Source organism: Crocodylus porosus, unplaced genomic scaffold, assembly GCF_001723895.1.
Source record: "Crocodylus porosus isolate Cpor-Errol unplaced genomic scaffold, CroPor_comp1, whole genome shotgun sequence".
Classification (NCBI taxonomy): domain Eukaryota; kingdom Metazoa; phylum Chordata; order Crocodylia; family Crocodylidae; genus Crocodylus; species Crocodylus porosus.
Window position 1 is genome coordinate 124,522,406 of NW_017728931.1, and position 22,541 is coordinate 124,544,946.

The 22,541-nt window shown below is 40.9% G+C and overlaps 1 protein-coding gene across 5 annotated transcripts in view; it reads left to right on the forward strand.

The window, feature by feature from the left end:
• Nucleotides 1–22,541, forward strand: part of PTPN12 (protein tyrosine phosphatase, non-receptor type 12) — a 124,327-nt gene that overhangs the window by 87,680 nt on the left and 14,106 nt on the right. For 3 of the 5 annotated variants that reach the window (XM_019543616.1, XM_019543613.1, XM_019543612.1), the window contains exons 12-14: nt 838–927; nt 6,811–6,896; nt 19,020–19,981. In XM_019543616.1, the coding sequence (XP_019399161.1) occupies nt 838–927; nt 6,811–6,896; nt 19,020–19,981 (1,138 nt within the window). The remainder of the gene's footprint in view (nt 1–837; nt 928–6,810; nt 6,897–19,019; nt 19,982–22,541) is intronic. The other 2 variants (XM_019543615.1, XM_019543614.1) reach the window with 1 other exon arrangement.

Genomic DNA, 22,541 nt, shown 5'->3' on the forward strand with positions numbered 1-22,541 from the left:
ACACACACACACACACACACACACACACACACACACACCCCTACCTGTACCCCCTACACTCCTCCACACCCCACACAATATAGAAGAATGAGACTTTATTTTGAGCTATTATGCCATCACTTCTATATATACAGCACAAAGAAACAAATTGGGGCAAAAATATTTTTAAAATTAAATTAAAAAATATTTTTATGGATGCTTGATTTTCTTTTAGTATATAATTTGTTTTTTTCCTGGTTCTATGATGGCAAACCCTCTTCCCGAAAGAAGTACTTCTGGTGGCAAAGGTTAGGGGCGGAACTTCCAGTCACAAAATGGCAACTAGGGGGCAAGGTGCTTGCCAAGGGGTGGGGCTACCCTTGCAACCTTCGACACTTCACCAAAACTTGTTAAGTGGCTCTCCAGCCCAAATAGTTGCCTGTCCCCAAACTAACTAGTGAGAACTTAGAGTAGCAAATTTGAAAAAGGAGAAAATACTCCCCTCCCCCACCCCCTAATACCTTTGGAGAAAGCAAGTACCGTTTTAAGCACTTAATCAAAACTATAGATGTTGAGCATCCATATTTAGTGGCTTTGCTTGGAAAAAAGGCTACCCTAAATGAGCAGTAAGATCAGACTTAGGAGACTGGACACTATCCATGCAGAACTTACAGCAATGAAGGTATCTTGACTAAGGTCTTCAGAAGCTGCAACAATACAAATGTGAACTGTTCAGGAGAGGCAAAGAAAAATCAAAACTCATTTTGAAATGTCTGGGACTCCAAGTGAATAAAGTTGAAATTCACTTTAGCTGCTTTTTAGCCTCTGTTATGTTAAAAAGACATTTTTAATCTGCAGAACAGATATGGTAAAGTTGAACTACAGCAGGTGTTTGTAAATTACCCACTTGGAGAAAGTCATTCCTGTTTTAAAGGGGCCACCTTCAAGGTAGGGGAAGGTAACTTATTTATTATTATACCCTTGACCTTTCTATAGAGACTTCAGTCAAAGGATCCCACTGTTAAGGTTTTGTTTGAGATTCTGTCCATAGAAAATTGGGCTATAACTGGTTTCATAAATTAGTCACTGGTTATTAAATTCCTTGAATCCAAAGGCCCTTTCCAAATCCCCTGTCCTTGCTGTCAACCATTTATTAATTGAAACTAATCTTACTGGTATAGTGTGAGAGTTTGTTTTAATTGAACTGTCTTTTGGAAGCTTCCAACAAAAACTAAATGACACAAAGTAGCAAATATTGACCAATCTGTAAACTGTCCACAAAGCTGGTAGCACAAAGAAGTAGTAAGCCCATCAAAAAGCAAAAAAGAGTAGAAGACAGATATTCTTTAAAAGAAAATATCTAAACATATAGTGATTATATTACTGTGAGGTAGATGCATTCCTGGGTGAAGCAGGGTCTTCCCCTGGGAATGTCACGGTTTGATGTGCAAGGATTCCCAAACCTTTTAAAGAGATAAAGTTGCTCCCTAGAAAGTAAAGGAATCAATTACTGGATGTTTCTCCTCAACCTGAAGTGGCAGTGCCCATAGATGAGGAAATAATGGACCCTACCTAGTTGTTCTGGGAGATTCTGAGAATGGCAGCCACTAGCTCATGTGAGGCAGAAAAAAGTGGCAAATCTTTTCTTTGGTGAAGGAGGAACAAGAGGTGAGTTTGTTTTGTTTTGTTTTTTACACCTCACCAATGACATTTGTCTCTGGGAGTGGACAAGACATTTCCCTCCGCACTCTTCTCTGAAACAGAGTGACAGCAAGAAAAATAGCCAGCCAAAAAGGCTGAGTTTGGCTAGAAGATGTCCTTTTTGATAATCTTCAAATGCAGGCTCAAATGATCAGGTCCTGCTGTTGAGAGAGGACTTCCAGGCCTATGAGACTCGATTTCTTTTTAGTGATACTAGGTGGCTCAGGGGAGAAGTTCTGCCTTGCTAGTGATGGAAGCTGAACTTTCTGCAGGTTGCCTTAGGGGCAGCTGACACAGCTGCTTGTCCTTTTGGATGTGTGATGTAGTGGTTGTTCCAGTTCAGTTTTATTTTTTGTGTAGTTCTGATTACTTAGAGGACATGCTTGGAAGACCATGCTTCACCCAGTTGTGCTCTGCCTTACAGTAATATAATCACTGTGTCCTTAGATAGTTTCTCTTAAATATCTGTTTTCTGTGATAAGTAGGGGACTTATTATTTGAGGGTACAGAGTAGTACAGCATTGTGAGATGATATTCTTTATATCAATAAAGAACCAAGGATATTGCTGTGTTCTGTAGTCTTTTTCTGGCTGAAGCCAGGAAGCTTTCACTGTTTGAAGCACATGCTGATGGCTGTTGGCTATGCTGGAGGCAAAGGTAGTTTGCATTGACAAAGAGTTGGCTGCCTGCTGAGCTGGGAGACTTTGGCAGCATTCTGATGGCTTCATCTGTGGCCAGGCGGTGGGGACTCCCTCCCGTATCGTAGCTGAGAAAAGTGGTGGCAATGGCTGGTCCTAGCACTGACCTGTCTTAGACCTGAGCTGAGTCATTCTGGCCCACTGGAAAAACATTGCTGGAACACTGGAGAGGACAAGTACTTAATCATAGTTAGGAAGCATTTACAGAAAGGAATTGGAATTAGTGGAAATCATAAAAGAGGCTTGGTAGCTGATAATCACTGGGGGCAATCACCGATGTCACTGGCTGCAAAATGACTGCATGGACTTGGCTCCAGTTTCTGTGGGGAGAAAAGATTGCATGTTTTGGAGAGCTGCTTTTCAATAGAAAGAGATCCCGTCTTTTAATAAATGCTGTGGCTAAAAGGAGAGGGTGAAACGTGGAAACAAAACTTGTCTATCATAAGTTTAAGCTTCTGAAAGCAGAATTCATTCAGGCACTAAGGGTAACAAAGAAAAGAGAGTCTTTTATTTTCTGTGTACCAGTATGAAGGAGGTGAGTTATAAACTAGAGCAGCGGTTCTGATCCAGGTGTACATGTACCCCCAAAGGGTACGTGAAGTCTCATCAGGGGGGTACATGAGAGATATTTCATACACTGTCTAACACAGGTCGAAAAATTAATTTCCCATTGAAAGGGGGTACCTGAAGCCTCACTCTGAAACCAAGGGATATGTCGACTGAAAACGGTTCAGAACCACTGAACTAGAGGAATTGGAAATGACTATTTATGAGCATAAATTTTGACCTAGGTGGTGGTGTAGACTGTTAAATAAGTTAAAACCATTAATTTTTAGGAATAAGTACTCTGGTAAAGGGGAAGGCTGATCAGAAACGGTAACTACTAAAGAGTGCTACTAAAATCTGAATTTTTGAAAAGCAGGTCCAGACAATTTGCATCAGGAAACTTTTTAAACGGACAGGCCAGGAATTTGTCTGGATCCTTAATGTTTTCCAGTAGGTTTTAGAATGCTGGAGAAGTTATGGACTGGAAGAAAACTAATGTGCCAGTATTTAAAAAAAAGTAAACGGAACCACCTGGGCAACTATTGGCTTTCACTACTCTGGCAAGGATCCTGCAATGCTAGATATGGGAGTGTAAAGAATAATCTGAATTTGAAGGCAGTTATGGATTTATAGAAAATGGATCTTGCCAGACTAGCTTGATTATAATACTTTGAGTCTGGCTGATAATAATAATAATAGTAATAATAATAATAACATAGCTGTAATAAGTTTGATTTATGATTGTAGGAAAGCAGGGCTGGAAGGGACTTCATAAAATCACCCAGTTCAGTTCCGTGTACCAGGCAGGATCACCCTCGACTAAACTGTCCTAGCCAAGTGTCTGTCTAACCCAGGGGTGCTCAACATCAGCTTGCAGGCCAGATCCCCTGCTGCCAAATTTCCAGACCTATGGGAAGCCTTGCAGAATAAACAGTGTGGCCCTGCACAGGGTGGCACAGGGCCTGATTTGGGCACTGTGACCCCATGGGGGATCTCACCCATGGACTAGTTCTGTACCACTGATCTAGTCTGTGGGACTTAAAGGTTGAGAGCACCACTGGTCTAACCTAAAATGATAGAATCACTACTGATGGTTTTCAAATGGCAAAGATTAAATGACAAAGGCAAAAAGATAAATAATAACATCACAGATGCAATTGGTCACAAGCAAAAAAAAAAATGCATTTTAATATGGCCAGTTGTAAAATTGCACTTCAAAGAACAAAGAATTTAGAACATACTTGTGGTAAGGGAGACCCTGTCCTTGGAAGCAAGGACAGTGAAAGACCAGGATTGTGGTGGCTGCATCTGAACTGGTGTGATACTTTAGGGCAGTCATACTCTCTCTATATGAACCACTGCTGTGACTGTTATTGGAATGCTTTTTTTGGTTTGGATGTCTTCAATTCAAGCGCGATATGGATAAATTGGGGATTCAGAGAAGTGTCACAAGAATGATTAAATGATTGGAAAACATGAAGGAGTTGCGCTCATTTTGTTTATCTTGTCAGAGGAGGTTTGATTAATCAGTTTAAAAATTACCCAGGGAATAGAAATCTTGATAAGAGAGGAATTGTCAATTTAATAGACAGATACACGACAAAAATCATTTGTACATGTCTGGAAGTGGAAGCTAAACAAATCTAGAGTAGAAATAAAGTTCAGATTTTTACATAAGGGCAATCAGCAGGGATCCAGGTTTTCTGTTTGCTGCAGAAAAACACAGATTTTCCCGTTTAATGGAGAAAAACATGGGAAATGGCGGGTTTCCCTTTGCAGGCTGGGTGAGTTGCTACAGCTCTGTCCAGGTAAGTCTGTTGGGGGGGAGGTGTCCAGGTCATGTGTTGTGGGGGAGAAAAGGGTGTAGGTCACATGGCGGGCAGGGGCACAGGTCACATGTTGGATGGGGAGGACAGAGGCGATGCAGGCTGGGGGGAAGGACACAAGCCATGCAGGGGGCAGGGGGCACAGCCCATGGGTTAGGGGGGTGGGGGGACATGTGCTTCCTAAGATTTCTGCGCCCACAGTGGGGTGTGGAGCTACTGCTGAGCTGGACCAGCTCTGGGCAGAAGCCACCTCTGCCGCCCAGCTCAAGGGAACTGGCACGGGAGGGAGCTCTGTGCCACCAAAGTGAGGTGCCCCTGTCTGCTTGGCAACAGTGGGGACACAATTCCATGCCACTGCCACACCTCACCATGACAGCAGAGTGCTCCCTCCAGCACCAGTCCTGCCTGCATACACCCATTCCCTTCCCCACATACTGGGGGACTGAGGGTGTGGGGCTGTGGGTCGAGAGTGAGGGGCCCTGGCAGGGCCAGGGGTCTGCGTGTTGGGAGTGAGGGGCAAGGGCAGGGCACCAACATATCAGGGCTGCTCAGCCCCATAAAGCAGCCAGGGGCACAGCTGCAGCTGGACCCACATCCTGGTGAGCATAGGGGGCAGGGGGAGCTCTGATTTTTCCATGATAAACCCAAAATCAAATGCCACAATGTATAGGTATTTAGAATGTATCTTATTATAGTGGTTGAGGCACTAGTAGGCTTCCAAATTGCTTTAAAATTGTAAATATAACAAAATGTGTTCAACTGGTATGTGTGTGTGTGTGTAGTGGCATTCATTTTAATCACAGAAAAACTTGGATTTGGGTTTTTTTAATCAGAGAATTAAGGTTTTCTCTTTTTTTTTAATTGGATAACTTGTGATTTTTAGACAGAGAAAACTAAGATCTCTGGTTATTGGCTATTTGGGGTAACTCAGCTGGAAGGTATTGCTGAAGAAGAATTCATTTTATTACTAGTAGCCTAGAATCTTAGTGGTACCAGTAGTAATATAAACTTAAAAAGGTGTTTAGCACCCCAAAAAGTGAGAATCACTGCTGTAGATCAAACACACATGTACTGAAGTTTAAGCAGGAATTAATACAGTGAAGTTGATATTATGCTGGAGGTCAGAATAGGTTATCACAGTAGTCCCTTCTGGCTTCAGAATCCATGAATTGTTCCAAAGTAATTAGAAGGCAGTAGCTGGTCATGATTGCCGTGGATCATAGTCTGAACTGGTGAGCTAGAACACAGTAAACTATGCCACTTAACACTGGTATTACATCTTGTTTCTAAGATGATGGCATTTCTTCTTCCAAAACTTTTAGAAGAAAACTTGCAACAAGTGTCATTTTTAGGAATATTGTGCATGTGGTCCTTGGTGTGCCAACTTCTGAGTTGCTCTTAGAATTGTTGGGCACTTGGTTAAGAAAGTTGCATTTACAAGAACCTGTATCAGCTTTGTGTGTGCATGCTGCAGTTTTACTGAACTTAAATGTTACATTTTTTTTGTCTGAAAGGAAAAAAAAATTCTTTTGGAGTAGCTTATTAGATAAGGCAACAGAACATGGCTATTTTTTGTTCAGTTTTCTAAAAGAGCTGTTTCAAATAGTCTCCCTTTTTATGAAAGAATTAGAAATAATTACATTTCATTGTCTAAATTGTATGTATTTATAATTTAATATTTCTGTTGCCATGCAAGACTCAAACGGGAAGGAATGAACTGATTGTGTAAGGGAAACAGTGAAATTTTGCTTCGTATACTTGACAGAATTAGGGAGATTAGCCAGTCTGCCAAACACTTTATTTTCAGGACCAAACTAATTTCTCAGTAATGCTTACTCGGTATTTCTTATATAAGCTCCCCCATGAATTCAGATAAGAATCTTTATATATAAACTTTGAAAGCTTGATGCGGGTGTAAGTGGCTTGACTTGGTGCTGTTAGGTCGTACCTTTTATAGGGATTGTTTGGCACTTCGTTCTGTTTTAGGAACAGGTAGGAATTTAAGTATCCTGTTTTATGATTTTTTCAGCTCTAATAAAATGTATTTAATGTTTTTTCAGAATGATATTAATACAGAGAATGCCATCAGTTCCTCAGACCTTGAGAAACCAGATTCTCCTCCACCAAAACCTCCACGGACTCGCAGGTACTATTTTATTTTATTTTTATTTTTTTAAATTTTTTTAGCTTCAGCCGTAAAAGAAGGATTTGGGTTTCTAAAGTTAAATAGCTTTCCTGGTTGTTAAATGAGCAATCCTTCCTGCTTTGAGATACTGCAACTTGGACATTTTGTGTGACTAAATACATTTTGTGGAAGTGTTACAAGTGTGAATTTGCTGCTGCTGCTGCTGTAGTAGCAATATGGAACTGCTGCTGCTGGCATAGATGCCTTGGGTGGGGTGGGGAAGCAGGCTTGCCATTCTGTCACCCCTTCTCAATGCCTGATAATGGCCCCCCTCCCTGGCCACCCGTGGTTAACTACTCTTGGCTTCCTTTGGCTGGGGATAAACAGCTTCAGGTATTATGCTGAGAGGGTTCAATCCTTCCTGTTTTGGCTACATGTACCTTGTGTAATAATGAATCGCTTCTAGGCTTACCTAAGTGTAGAGTATGTATGCCATCTCAAGTCTCTATCTCTGGTGTCCACATATTGAGGATATTAGAATACAAGAGAAAAAGGATGGTAAGAAAATATTATCAGTATTGGAGACTAAGAGGGAATCCTGAGTGGGCTGTTCTGGAATTTTTCAGGTGAAGATTGATTTGTCTAAAACTCTTTTTTGCCCTTGGAAATCAAAACTTTGTTTTGAGTTGCACCAGTTTTGATAGTATTTGTATTGGGAGAGATTCCTTAGATCCAAAGTAACCGTTCTGTTGAAAACAAGAGACAGCCTCCAACTCCTCCTAGAATATTTAATAATCACAAGGGGAAAGGCTGTCACTAGATATAGGAAAACTACTTTCAAGGTCTGTTGTCTAAATTAAGACTTATGAATCTGGATCTTTCATATCCTGCATGGGTGTTGGAGTTGTTCAGTGTTTTGGAGTTGATAGGTTGATTTTTTCTTTTACTTTTTTTTTCATAAGTCATGTATTGTCTTAGTGCAAAATGAGATAATTAAATTTCAAAGATCGTTATCATTCAGCTTAATCTGTGCAGTCTTTTCTAGCCCTCTCTGTACCTTTGCATCTGTTCTGTTGGGACTAACTTTATATCACTTCTAAACTTCATGATAAAAATAACTATTGTAATTGCATTAGTGCCCCCAGTATGCTATATGCTTCTCACAAATAGACAAAAAATGGGGATGGACATGTTAAATATGACCAGAGTTATCAATGGAGTAGTCACATGTTTAACAGAAAGAAAAATTTAATGAAATGCTATATAATCCTTTCCTGTCTTTCCTCCACTATTTTATTTTTCTTTAATACCTGCTCCTAACATCAGTTCCAAGGTCCTTCCACATGCAGTGAGATTTGTTAGAACACAAATAACTAGATCACTGGCTGCATCTTCTGTGTTTTAAAGCACTTGCTATATCATGAGCTCTGACAGACCAGGAATTGGGGTACAAGCCCATGCCATTCAGTGTGCTCTTAATTGCTCTAAAAGAAGTGTAGTGGGTACATGACACAATTTTCCCTGGAAGAAGTCCTGCTTGGTGCAAAGATGTTCCTGGGAAGGTCAGAGAAAGTTACTCCATTGCCAGTGCAGTGCATCTTCTCCCATTGTCAATATTATTTTGTGTTAGCCATTTGCTCAGTGCAAACTGGCTCCTTTGCCATCTAGAGACCAGGTGTTGTACTTGCTTGCAGAGAGCTTGGGAGAGCTAGATGTGTGCCTGCTCTTTGCTATCGAGTTAAGTTACTCTGGAGTAAAACCCAGGGTAAATTATTTTCATAGAAGACATACTTTATGTTTGCAGTTGTAAGTAAAATATGCCCCAGTGATCCTAGGAAGTACATATTCCTTATGCTTTGACAATTCTTTGCCAAGCTTCACTTGCACTTCAGAATAGTGGGTCTCAATTTTTTAGACTTGAGATACCCTTCACTGGACTTGAGGAACTGCTGCCTAACTTTTGTGATTTGAGTGGCTCCAAGTTAAAAAAAACTAATTTATGTATTACAGTGTTTACCTCCTTGCAGAGGAACCAGGCAGTGGAGGTGGGAGATCAGCCAGGCAGGGACAGTTCTCAGCCTGGACTTAGCTACTTGCACCTCATGGTACCCTTCAAAGGATATGGATGCACCCTAGTTGAGCATTTCTCATCCATTATTCCCAGAAATCTGTGGATTTTTTTTTGCCCAGAGTTTGGGGAATTTTTTTATTTTATTTTTTTTTCACCTGTGGCATTCCAGCAGCAAGTTCTTTTTGTGATCCATTGGTTCACAGCCCCATATGATCTCTCTCAAACCATTTGTACACGTACATTTTTGTGCTGTGACATCTGAACAGACTCAGTTGTGTGCTGCTCCACATGCAAACTGACATGCACTGCACTGTGTTGCATGTAGTTGTATAAGCGGCAAAATGCATGTCAGGGCACAGAAAATAGCAGCGATGCACTTTTGAACTAAAACACTTTTGATGTTTTCCACTGCCACTTTCTCAGCACTGATGCACATTTTGCAATTCATATATATGCATGCTTCGCAGTGCCAGGCACTTTTAAAAGCGCCCAACACTGTAGCGCAACCATGTGTACAAATGCCTTCACTTCCCACTTCTGACTGATCAAACGTTACTGATACAATCTCTTTTTTGCCCCACTCTGTTTATTTAAGGGATGTGCCTGGCTATAGTCTTAAGGCATCTTTAAACGGGTTGGGTAGCTGGGGTGCACTTTAATTAGAGCAGCTCTGAGAGATGCTTTATTTTAAAGTGCCTGCAGCATCTTGGGTATTCAGCACTGTATGCTTCAAAATGGCAGCAGAGGCACTTTACCTAAAGCTTGTTCAAACTTTAGTTAAAGCGCCCCACCACTATTTTGAAGTGCAGGGACACTGAATACACTTTAAGTGGAGGCTGCTGGAGTGTGCTAATTAGCATGCTGCAGCAGACTCGGTTAATCAAGTCTGCTCTGATGGATGTGTGTCAGAGCAGATGTCCAGCTAGTGTATAGGTGGCCTTAGGTTCTCAACTGACTTGTTCTACTTGCTCTTTTCTGTTCTCAGCATCCGACTCTTCTATATCTTGATTTTTCTCTCGTGTACCATTAATTCTCTTATTGCTACTGATAACATTAATAATTTTGAAAAAAGTTGGAAATTTTTTAATAGGTCCACTTTATCCTAGCTTGTTTTTGACAGCTTGCGTAAAGTAATTTGACTGCTTTTGAGTGCTTTTATAGTGCAGCTTGTCAAAAAATTTGACAGCATTATTGATGGTATAAACTTGGTCTAAGAAAGTTCTGTTTGAGTGGGTGCATTGAAATGCTTTTCCCATATTTTAGCTTATTACCTATTGGTATATAATTTGATTCATTTATAATTATTTCTAATACACATTTTAAGTAAGGGCATGATTCTGATAAGATTATTTTATGAAAGAGGAAGAGGCTTCCTGGATAAAAAGATATCCAGAAAAAGACAGTTAGATTTAAGAGGGGGCATAATAGCAGTCTTCAGATACTTGAAAGGCTACCATAAAAAATAGGGAAAGCACTTTTTCTCCTTGGCAGCCAACGTCCTGCTTCTATGAAATGTTGTGAAGATGCTCAAGAGATCCTGGTTAGAGGCCGTGCCCCACACTACAAAGGAACGCAACCCCACCCCCCTTCCCCCACCCCCTGCCATAGTCTGTACCATTCTGACCATGAGAGAAAATTCCTTCCCAACCCCAAATATGGCAATTTGTCTGACCCTTGTGGCTTTGGTTCCAGCAGGAGTATTGATACACCCCAGCTGAAGTCACCAACTTTGATTGCAGGCAACACCCAGTGCCTCTGAGGGAGGCTTAAGAACAGCTTGACACATGTGGCAGAAAGGGAGGGAGGGGCAACCAGCAAAGCCCAGAACAGTTGTGTTCTGGAATTGCAGTGGCTTACGTTAAAACACTAAATATTTTAAAAACATCACATTTGTTGTTAAAACACATAAAACATCCTTATTGAACACAGTTACCTTTCTATGTAGCTTATATCTGAATGTTGTGTCTTAAATTATTAAAAATAAATAAATTACTCACCCCCTTGGTTACTGCCATAACATCTGAGCAAGAACAATTCCAGCTGTTATCCCATCAATTAACACGAGTTTATTTTAGGCACCACTGAGTCTGTAAGATCCGTGATTGGTGCTTATTCAGAGTGTTTCAGGAAATGGTAGGTCTACTACAATAGTATTAATATCCTCTTGATAAATTTGGCTTTGTCAGTTGTGGCAATTGTGTCTGAATAGTTGTAGACTAAGAAATGAAAAAAGGAGGGGGCAAACTTCCTGTTAGATGCAAGATCATCATAACCAGCTTTGAATAATTTGCAAATGGAGACTGGCTGTGGTACAGTATAATACTGCTACACTCCTTGGGGGAAGGTCTTGGAGCTCTGCAATGTGGAGGGAGTATCTTAATGAGACTGGTTTCATATCCGGGAGCAGATTCCTTCAAGGACTGCTTGATGATTACTTGACAGTCTTCTGTTAGCAAATAAGTACAGAGGAAGAAAAAAGGAAGAGACTAAAGGGAAACACAAAGGAAAAGAGGGATTGGAGTTTTTATTCATTAAAAGTGGTAATCTTTTCCAAAGTAAAGAGATCTTTTGGAGCTGATGATTGAACAGTCAACCTAGAAAGTACAGCAATATTGAAAGAAAATAGGGAATGAGAAAATGAATCTTATGGAAAAGAAGAAAGATGAGAACACATTTTAAGCATAATTCTACAATTTGTTCTGTTTCTGCAGAAAACCTGACAGCTGGGACAGAAGACATTTAATGTTACTGATAAGTCAAATGAGTACCTATAGGGTTTGTGACTGGATTAATTGGATAGTTATACAAAAATGAAACTCTGACATACAGGCACACCTTTTAATACATTTTTGGTTAGTCTGAAATCACAAATATTAATATATCAACTGACTGCTAGTAGTTATACTGTCAGAAGGCAGGGCAGAGTTACCCCTTGTAGATTACCTAAGAGATGAACAAGCTTCACAAGCAATATCTTGCTTTCTCGCGTACTAAGCAGAAGCAAGCTGTTGCTTACAAAAAAATTATGCATCTGTCAATTAGTTAATGTATAAGGGGCAACTGTGTCCTGGCTTCAGACTAACCCAGCTAACTACCTCTTAGTAGCTGTATTAGCGGCCATTGCTTTATTTGTTAGTGGTGGTTTTAAAAACGCTTTTCATACAACTGAATTTTTAGTAGAGAAACACAAATGGACTATTTTTGATCATTCTGCACACTTGGGTGTATGTTACACCCTATAATTCAGTTTCTGACAACTTCAGCAAATTATAGCTTTTCTCCCACATGGCTGCATAAGATCAAATGTTTAAGCACAGTAGAATAATGTGGGTGTCTAGCTTCAGCCCTCTTATGTAGGGTTTAACGTTCCTATTTTAATTATCTGGAAGAACGTAGAGCTCGGTATCTATTTTTAGTTGATCATAGCAGCTGCATTCCATGACCTTGGCATCACTCTCTTTTATTTGATAATAAAACCCTACAGTGTGGCACACAGAAAAACCATGGATTGCTTGGGGGCTTTTCATTTGGACACCAGCCAAACTTCATTTAAATCTGAACTACATTTAGTCGTTCTTTAATGCTAAAACACTTTCTCGTTAAGCACCAGAGTAGTTCAGCATTTAAATGGTGTGCTGTTTTATTAATTTCCTAGTACATACTGTATTTACTTGAATAAAAGACATTCCCCCCCCATCATCAGCCTGGAGGGAAGAACGCTCCTGTCTTTATATTTGCATGTGAAGTAGAGTGGGGAGCAGGCAGCTACTGTGGCTCTGCCTCTGGCCCTGAGCCCTGGTGGAGTCTAGAGTCAGACCCACAGCAGCCTCCTGGCCCACTCCCATCCCCACTTCCCCTCTGTAGCTTCTGCCCACACATTGACCCCCCTTCCCTCCCCTTTACTGTTGGGTGCAGCTCAGCTCTGGGGGGTCTCTCCAGGTCTGTAGCACTTGAAAGCTCCTTCCCCTGCTCCTTCCCCTGCATGGCCAGGCAAGGGCTGAGCTTCCATGGGTTGTGCTTCTGGAGAGAGCAGCCCAAGCAGCATTTGACAGTTAGCTGGGGTTTGGATGGGGCAGAGACTGGGGGGACTTTGAGGGGAGGGGTAGAAGCTGGGGGATGCAGGGGCAGGTAGACTGCAGGGGGAAAAAGTGGGAAGGGTAGAGGGCAAGGGGGGGGCACTTGACTGCCCATCCCCATCCCCTCTCAGCCACTGCTTTCCCTGCTGTAGCTGTGCAAGGGGGTAGATTACAGACAACCCTCCAATACTTAGATTCTGTACCTGGAAAATTATAACAAATGTATACATTTTCTATGTATAGAATCTAATTATTAGGGGGTCATCTTGTATTTGAGTAAATACAGTACTACAGCTGCAGTTGGAGTACTGTGTCCAGTTTTGGGCGCTGCACTTCAAGAAGGACATGGAGGATCTGGAGAGGGTTCAGAGGAGGGCCACTCGCATGATTAGTGGCCTCCCTGAAAGACCCTGCGAAAGGAAGTTGGGAGATCTGGATCTCTTCAGCCTTCACGAGACGGCTGAGGGGAGATCTTGTAGCTGCCTGTAAGTTTATCCAGGGAGGAGAACAGGGAGTTGGTGATACACTATTTACCAGAGTGCCCCAGGGAGTAACTAGGAGTAATGGGTGCAAACTAGTGGAGAGTAGATTTAGGTTAGACATTAGGAAGAAATTTTTTACAGTAAGGGTGGCCAGAATCTGGAATGGGCTTCCAAGAGAGGTGGTACTATCACCTAACTTGGAGGTCTTCAAGAGGAGGCTTGATAGTCACCTGGCTAGGGTCGTCTGACCTCGGTCCTCTTTCCTGCCAAGGGTAGGGGGTCAGATATGATGATCCATTGTGGTCCCTTCCGACTCTACAATCTATGAATCTATGACAAATGGATGTACTATACAAATGCGTTTCCCTTTTGAGATATTGCCTACTGCTCACTTGGTTTTTATACATATACTATACATGATATGCTTGTTTAGACAGATTTTCTTTATTCTCTGAAGTGCTCAGTGTACTTGGACACTTGAAAATTGGCTTTAGTTCCATGGTTACAAATAATTTAAATAGTCAACTTCAAACTCGCATGTTGTTAAAGCTGTGTAATGTTTATGAAAGAATACCTTTACTTTGTATTTCACTTGTATTCCATGAAGAATATGGTTGAGTTGAAGTATTGTGGGTCTCCCCACTGCTGCTGCCACCTGCCTGCCATAATCTAGTGTGGCACATTTTTATGAAACACATTGAAAAACACAGGCTTTTGCTCTTAATTCATACACAAGTTGAGGGTGGATTAGGTTTTACTAACCTCTGGAAAGCAGCATATCTGAGCCAAAAAGCATCTGTTCTGTGCTTATTTTTTTCACTTCTTTTTAAAATCTATTTCTAATGTATTTAGAGATATTTTCTGTATCATCCGGGGATGTAGACACACCATCCAGAGCAGGAAATAGTACCTTAGATTATAATTTGAAAATCTAATTCTTTAATTACATGAACATTCCACAAATGTATACAAAACCTTAAAGGGTGCAGCTATCTCTGAAACTGAACAGCTACATGGATAGTTGAGCAAAAATCTTCCTTAAAAGATATTGAAAAATTGTGTTCAAGATCAATTGAATACCCTCACTCACATTAACAGATGCTGCAGGTGTTAAGCTTATTCCTGGTTTGCTTTCTAAAAACTGAACACATGTTGTGTAGGGCAGTGGCAGCCAGCTTTTTTGGCAGGCATGCCAGAAAGTAAGACCCGCTACCTCCCCAAATGTCACTCCAATTGTATTCCTCTGCCCCATCTTCTCTTCTGTATTCTGCTTCCTGCCGATCTGCTACTTTGCTTTTTGCCTTATTTGCTCCTGTGTTCCCTGCTGCCTCCCTAATCTGCCATGTGCCACTCAGTCATGGCATCTGTGCTACAGGTTGGCCACTCCTGGTCTGGTCTAGGAAATGACTTCTGTAAGCACTTCCTTTTAATCTGTAAGCACTTCCTTTTAATCACTGTTAATATAAGGCCGTATAATATGACAGGGCTTGGTAATCTTTCTCAGTGGCAGGCTGGAATGGCTCGGCTTGGATATGAGGCACGTTGGCACTAGAACCCAGCTATTGCACCTGCTTCTGCCTGCCACCCAGCTGTGGCATGGTGGAGTCAAAGCCCTTGTCGCTGAGACTCCTGGCTTCTGAAGCCTCAGCCTCACAGATTGCTGACCCAGCTCTCGGGTTACCAACCCATGTTGTACGATGACAAATACAAACTTGATTTCATTCTTGCAGTGAGACTACATTTAGCCTCAATAAATCCTCAGTCATACCAACATTTTACTTTTAAACCTGTACTATACAAAAAATTTCTATATACCGCTTTTTAACAAGACATAAGGGATAGTAGAGTAAAGTTAACGTATACTGAATCCAATTTAGGATCACTTGTCATACCAATTAATTTTCAGATATTTCCATTCTTTTTTTTCAAAATAATATATTTCAAAGTCTGTTGAAACTCTAGTTCTGGCATCATCATTTACTCACGTTTTCTCTGTAGAACTTTGGCATGAAATATTGATAATACAGATAGGATTATGAGATCATAGGAAAGTAGGGCTGGAAGGGACCTCACAAAATCATATGGTCCAGCCCCCTGCACAAGGTAGGATTGTTTCTGACTGAACCATTCCAGTCAAGTGTGGTCCAACATGCTTTTGAGAACTCCTAAGGATGGATATTTAACAACTTCTTTAGGTAGCCTGTTCCAATGCCTGACCACACTTATAATCAGAAAGTTCCTCCTAATCCCCAATATAAATTTCCTCTGCTGCATCTTGAGGCCAGTGCTCCTAGTCCTGTTCCCTGTGGCCACAGATAAAAGCCCATCTCCATCCTCTCTGTAATTTATCCTTAAGGTATTTGAAGACTTATCAGATCCCCTGTTAGTCATCTTCAAGGGCTATCTCCAGATTAATAAGCCTAGTTCTTTCAGTCTTTCTTTGTAAGTCTTGCTTCTGCTTATCATTTTTGCTGCTCTGTGCTGGGCTCTTTCTGGTCAGTCCACATCGTTCTTGAAGTGTGGGGCTCAAAACTGAACATAATAAGTACTTCAGGTAAGATCTCACCGGTGCTGAAGAGGGTGGAAGAATCACTTACCTTTGATTTTCAAGGGGCACTCCTGTTAATAAAATGCCATAAGCTGTTGCTGTTGGGGGGGGTGGGGGTTGTTTTTGTTTTTTGGGGGGGGTTTTGCAGCAGGAGTACACTGTTGGCTCATTCAGTTCATGGTCCACTGTAAGTGCACAACTTTGCACTTGTCCTTGTTGAATCTCATCTGATTGGATGCAGACTGTTTTTCCAGTCTCTCCAGGTCATGTTGCCCTCCAGTGTGTCTTCAATTCCACCCAACTTGGTATCATCAACAAATTTCCTAAGCACGCACTTTATCCCTTCATCCAAATAAGTAATGGGGATGTTTGACAGTACCGAACTCCTGGGGAACCCCACTTGATACTTCTTCCCTACTAGGCATTGAGCCATTGATGGCCACCCATTGAGCACAATGATCCAACCAGTTGTGTATCCAGGTTATAGTACTTTGGTCTAGTCTGCATTTCCTTAGCTTGATAATGAGAATATTGTGGGAGACCAATGTCAAAAGCCTCACAGAAGTTGAGATTGTATTATGTTTGCTGCTCTTCTCCCCCCCCCCCCAATCCACAGAGCCTGTCCCCTTATAGAAGGACATCGGGTTCATTGGGCATGACATGCTCTTGGTGAATCCATGCTGGCTGTTTGTGATCACCCTTTTCTCCCCAGGTGCCTCATAGTAGATTTCTTGAGGACCTCTTCCATGATCTTGCCAGGTAGGTCAGGCTGACTGGTCTGTCATTCCCCAGATCCTCCTCCGTTCCTTTCCTAAAGATGGGCACTATATTTGCCCCTTTCCTAATCATCTGGAATCTTGCTCAACCTCTGTAAGGTCTCAGTACCCTAGGGTGCATCCTGTCTGGCTCTGCCAATGTGAAAGCATCTAGCTTCTCTTGGCTGTTCTGTCATTACTCTGGGCTGCTTTGTCTCCTTCCCTATCTTTGCTGCCAACTGCACTCTCATCTGATAGCGGCCCTTATTTGTGAAGACAAGTTTAAAAAAAAAAAGCCTTCCCTGTATAATCTCTGTAAAACCTGCCTTATGCATTCCATAAGGGACCTATGGTTTTGTTGGTCTTCTTTTTAATCTTGACATATTTGTAGAAATCCCTGTTTTATTTTCTTTTGTGTGTCTTGCTGTACTTTGACAAAAGACAAAAAAAAGTTTTATCTACTCCTTTTGAGCTTCATCTGACTCTTCATTCCTCCTGGGTTTTTACCCATTCTTTTCATGAAGCTACAGTATAAGAGAACTTAATTGTATAAACTATGTGGTTGGTATTTCATACGATCATGAGCCTGATTCTGGTCTTTGTAAAATATCTTCCCAAATTTCATTAACTATACCAATGTTATATTTATTATTGTTATATTTTGCATCCTACTATAGAAATGTTTGTTTTTTTTATCTAAAGATACTTCTCCAATCTTATGCTACTGTATAACAATATTTCCAACATTTTTGTTTTGTATCCCAAGAGTCGCTGGATTTTATGCTTGTATAGGGAAAAGAAAAAAAATATTCTATTACATCTGAATGAAAAGGACTTCCTATTTGTTTTTAGACTTTTTAAACAAGTATTCATTCAGTTAGATTAAACATGCAGATGACCTTTTATTCTAATTCCATGTGGCAGTAAATTTCTTATTGGGGAACTATTTTTCGCAAGTATAAAACCATAAGACTAAAAATACATCTTTTTATCCCAGAAACAACAGCTTCATTTTTTTTTAATGATCCTTAATAGAAATTGTAAGCTATTTGTCAGATTGTGCTCCACTAAATTATCTATGAACCTGACTTATCTATAACCCTATACTTGTCACCTTTCCTTCCTAAAGAAAGTGTTATAATTTCTTTCTAAACATGAGCCACATGTGATCTCCTAATCTGTTTTTATATCATTGAGCACATAACTTACTGCAGCTGTGTCATTGGATAATAATAGTTGTTACTGCTGGCTTATATGCAAATTTTGTAACTATAACCACCCTCATTAAAACTTTAGAAAAAGCTTGTATCTAAGTGTTTGTAAAAGTCAGACTTGGGCCCTGAGAGGGGTTAGAAGGGGCTGAATATCAAACATTGTGTATCTGTCTTTTGTAGTTGTCTTTTATTTAATGCAGGTTTTCACAGCCTTACTGAAAGCTATGTACTTTTTATGTAAATCTTATACTATGAACTGGCTTTTTCTTAGAAAATATTTCTCCAGTATTGCCACAAGGGGGCCCAACCACTCTGTAAAAGTCAGCTGTAGGAACAAAAATGAGAAATCCTGAGTATATGCATGTGGGCTAAGGTTTGCATGCTCTAGTTCTTAAGGGATATTTATGGTATTATTGTTATATCATTAGTTTGTAAGATGCATCACTTGTTTCTTTGCCTGTTTGTGGCTTAGTTCAAACCTGCTAGGTCAGTGTTTCTCATCCAGGGTTGCATGAACCCCCTGTGGGTTGTGTACACAGCAGCCAGGTAAAACTGTCCTATGTGCACTTCTGCTGCAGTTCCACCTGCTTGCTTCTGTTTTTGGAAGAAGCATAAGGGGCACAACATGAGGCAGCTCATGCTCTAGAGCATGCATTTGCCACAGCCCTTCCTAGGTTGGCTGTGCAGCCGGCATGGGGTGGTTTTACCTGGAATCAGGAACACCGGGTTGAGAGGCACTGAAATAAGCTGAGGCAGCACCTGTTGCGGTTCTCGGCTGAGGACACTGTCACAAAAAAAAAAAGAAGTGGTGGAGGGGTGCTGTGGCTCTGAAAAGGTTGAGCACCACTGTGCTATGTTATCTTTATTTTATAACTGTCTGCAGGCATTAGAAATGTTGCTTAGAGTTTAATATTGGTCTCTGAGTATCTTTGTGAATTGGGGGGGTGGTTATTATGAGCTTTCTTGTGCAACTACAGACTCTCTTCACTTTTTTGCAGTTGCCTTGTAGAAGGAGATGCTAAGGAAGAAATCTTGCAACCGCCAGAGCCTCAGCCTGTACCACCCATCTTAACACCATCTCCTCCTTCAGCCTATCCAACAGTCACTACTGTATGGCAGGACAATGACAGATACCATCCAAAGCCAGTTTTGCACATGGTTTCATCAGAACATTCAACAGACCTCAATGAAAACTATAACAAATCAATTGAACATTCAGGGAAGAATGAACCTAATGAACGTGCAGAGAAAAAGCTTGAGCGGAACCTAAGTTTTGAAATCAAGAAAGTACCTCTTCAGGAGGGACCACGAAGCTTTGAGGGGAACACTCTCTTAAACAGAGGACATGCAATTAAAATTAAGCCTGTTACAGCCTGTGTAATGGATAAAACCTGTAAGCCACAGGATCAGAGTTCAGGGGGTTCACTTGTTGATGTTTCTCAAAACTCCGGTCTGGAATCTAACACAGCCGTAGTACCTTCACCAGAAGAGCTGCAGAGTCAGAAGGGTTCTGACACTCCACCAAGACCAGATTGTTTGTGTCTCAAAGAGAAGGAACATGCTTTGTGGTCACTACATGGGTCTGAAAATGCACTAACTGCATCTGTGTCCGAGGATCTCTCTCCAAATGTCTTGTGTCGTGGTATAAAAACTGCAACTCTTGTATCAAACACCACATCTCAAGTGGAACCCCCTTCCAGTGATACAGCTGAGGATCATAGCAGTACATTTCCAGTTCGAGCACCCCTCTGTTTTACAAATCCTCTTCATTCAGATGATTCTGACACAGATGAGAGGAACTTTGATGGAGTCCTGACCAGCAGTACGTCTAATATTTCAACCGCAAGTGCCACAGTTTCTGCTGCCACTAGTTCTGAAAACATTTCTGCTAGAAAAGTATTGCCAATGTCCATCGCTAGGCAAGATGTACCAATAGTAACACATTCCGAAGATGAAAAAGGTGGGTTCTATGGCATTTCAGCTGCATTTGGCACTTTTCTAATATGATTAAACCTGTAGAGTGGAAAAACATTTATTTTTTTTAAAATAGCATTGGAAAGCAACTTCTAGTTAAAATTTATACTTTAAATAAAAAATATCTGCCTTGTAGTTGCTCAGCAAGACCCAAATCTTCTTTCTTTCTTCTATTTTTCCCTAAAGTTATATAAAATATTCTTATGTTACTGCAGACCTTGATAAATTATCTTATGTTCTATATTTAGAGGGCTTAACAACTTGTTAATAGCCTATTTTTACTTTTATGTGGCCACATTCCTCTTACCTGGAGTAGTTCATTTTTCCTCTACCACTTTGGTTTCATGAACTACTCATATTAACTTTGTGTACATACCACAAATGTAACTTCTGCTTGTTATCTGGAGTTTGAACAATCATGTCTGAAAGTAGTAAGCACAAAACATCAGCATCCTGCAATTTACACTGTTTATTAATTATTTGTATGGAGGTATTTATTTACTTAAAGCAGCGAGAATTGCTTATCTGTCTTTTTTGTTGAACATGAAATTCTGCTACTACTCTTGGACCCTTTGGCTTTTGCAGTTCCCAGCACCAGATTTTGATGATAAATAGGTTTATAACTTAGACAATTACATTTGGTATCTTTTTTTTGAGTAAAGCTATTTGGATTGGACTGCCTCAGCTGCTTCATGATGTAGATTGATAGCATAGTGAGTAGTGCTTTAATGGGCACTTGAACACTGAAGCCTCTTTTAAAGCCACCTCCCTTTTTTGTAATCAGTATGTTTTTTGTCATCAATATGAATGGTTCAGTATGAAGCAAAACTGTTGGGTGACTTGAGGTACTGACATTTAGTTCTTTTCAGTGCAGTGTTCTGGAAGTTGGGCCCCTAGAAGATATTATTATCTGATCCCCACTCCCAGCAATCACTCTTCCTGCCTTGTCATACATGTATGGCAAGAACTGTGATTTTTTTTTTTTGGGGGGGGGGGGGAATTGCGGATCAGATCCCAATTGTGCCATACTTTCACAATTGTAGTGTAGGTGGAACTCAGGATCACAGGGCATCTCTACAAACCAGATCCCATTTAAGATGCTGTTGGATAGAAGTACTACTTGTACTCTGAACGGGTGTCACCAAGTTGCTCCTAAAATTTGGAGAAGGATATTTCTACTATTGATTTTTAAATTGGGAAAGATTTAAGCTATGCTGGCTGCTTTCTGAAATTCCTACTCAGGTCCTGGGCTCCCCGTGTACTGGCAGGTTACAAGCTGGGTGCCCATGGATCTGGGGTTGGCACTGACCCCAGTGCAGTTCCAGGACCAGACTGATCGTCAGCCAGGCCACATGTTCGGTTTCAGGCACCATGCAAGCCAACCAGAAATTGACATGTTAATTGTGGTATTAATGTAACACATAGAGGGGACCTTGGTGTCATGAACCCCACTATAATTTCGGATGTTTGCTAAGTGCCATTCAGGTTTTTTTTGTTTTATTGATAGGGCATGTATTGTCTTGTTGAATAGGCAATGTTATGCTGTAACTATGTCACTTATCACAGTATGGCTTATGTTATAGTTTATGGATTATGCCAGCGGTTCCCAATCTGTGGTACGGGTACCAGTGGTATGCAGACAACCTGTCAGTGATGAATGTTAACATATTTATTATAATTACTTTATATGACAAAAATTTGCTGGTGTTATGTAAGGTTGAACAGAAAAAATTGATGGTGGTACTGAAGGTTGTATCATTTTAAATTGGTGGTGCGCAGTCTGTCCAAGTTTGGGAACTGCTGGATTATCCTAATGGTTCTCAACCATTTTACGCTTGAGGCACCCCTTGTTGGCCTCGATGCCTCTTGTTAGATTCAAGTCACCCTTTGGAAAAAAATTTCACTCTTTTTGACTATAGAATAATAATACAGCAGTTCTGTTGTTGCAAAGAACTTGGAGCACAACAGGTCAGAATGGTTTTAACACTATGAATTCTTATTTGAAATCTTAGGGTTTATTTTATGAATCATGTTTGCATGCCTAATAGTGCTAACAGTGCCTGGCATCCCATGGCACGCTTGAAAGGGTCTTAGGGCACCGCGGAGTGCTGTAGCTTGTTGAGAATCACTGTCTTATACTGGCTAATAATCTATCTTTGTGATTTTGAATATGGTTTAGTCAAAGGAACTGAGGGATGGATATTTAAGGAAAAAGGAGTAAGTGAAATCACAGAGTATCTCTTGTCACTCTGTCACAGAGGCAAGAACAATTTCCACTCCCAACCACGGGCAGAAGGGGCTACTGTTGGGAGTGGAACCCAGTTTATGGGAAAAAACATCCCCCCCTGCCTCCCAGTTGCAAAGATATCTCAGCAAGATGGGGCATTAACTAGAGTAATTTTAGATGCCCCAGGAAGGAGAAAAAATTCTAAAGGATTTTGAGACAGGTTGGGGAACTCCCCTCTTGTCAGCTCGGAGGCGGAAAAGGATCTTGGAATCATAATTGACTCCAAGATGAACATGGGCCGGCAGTGTGGGGAGGCAGT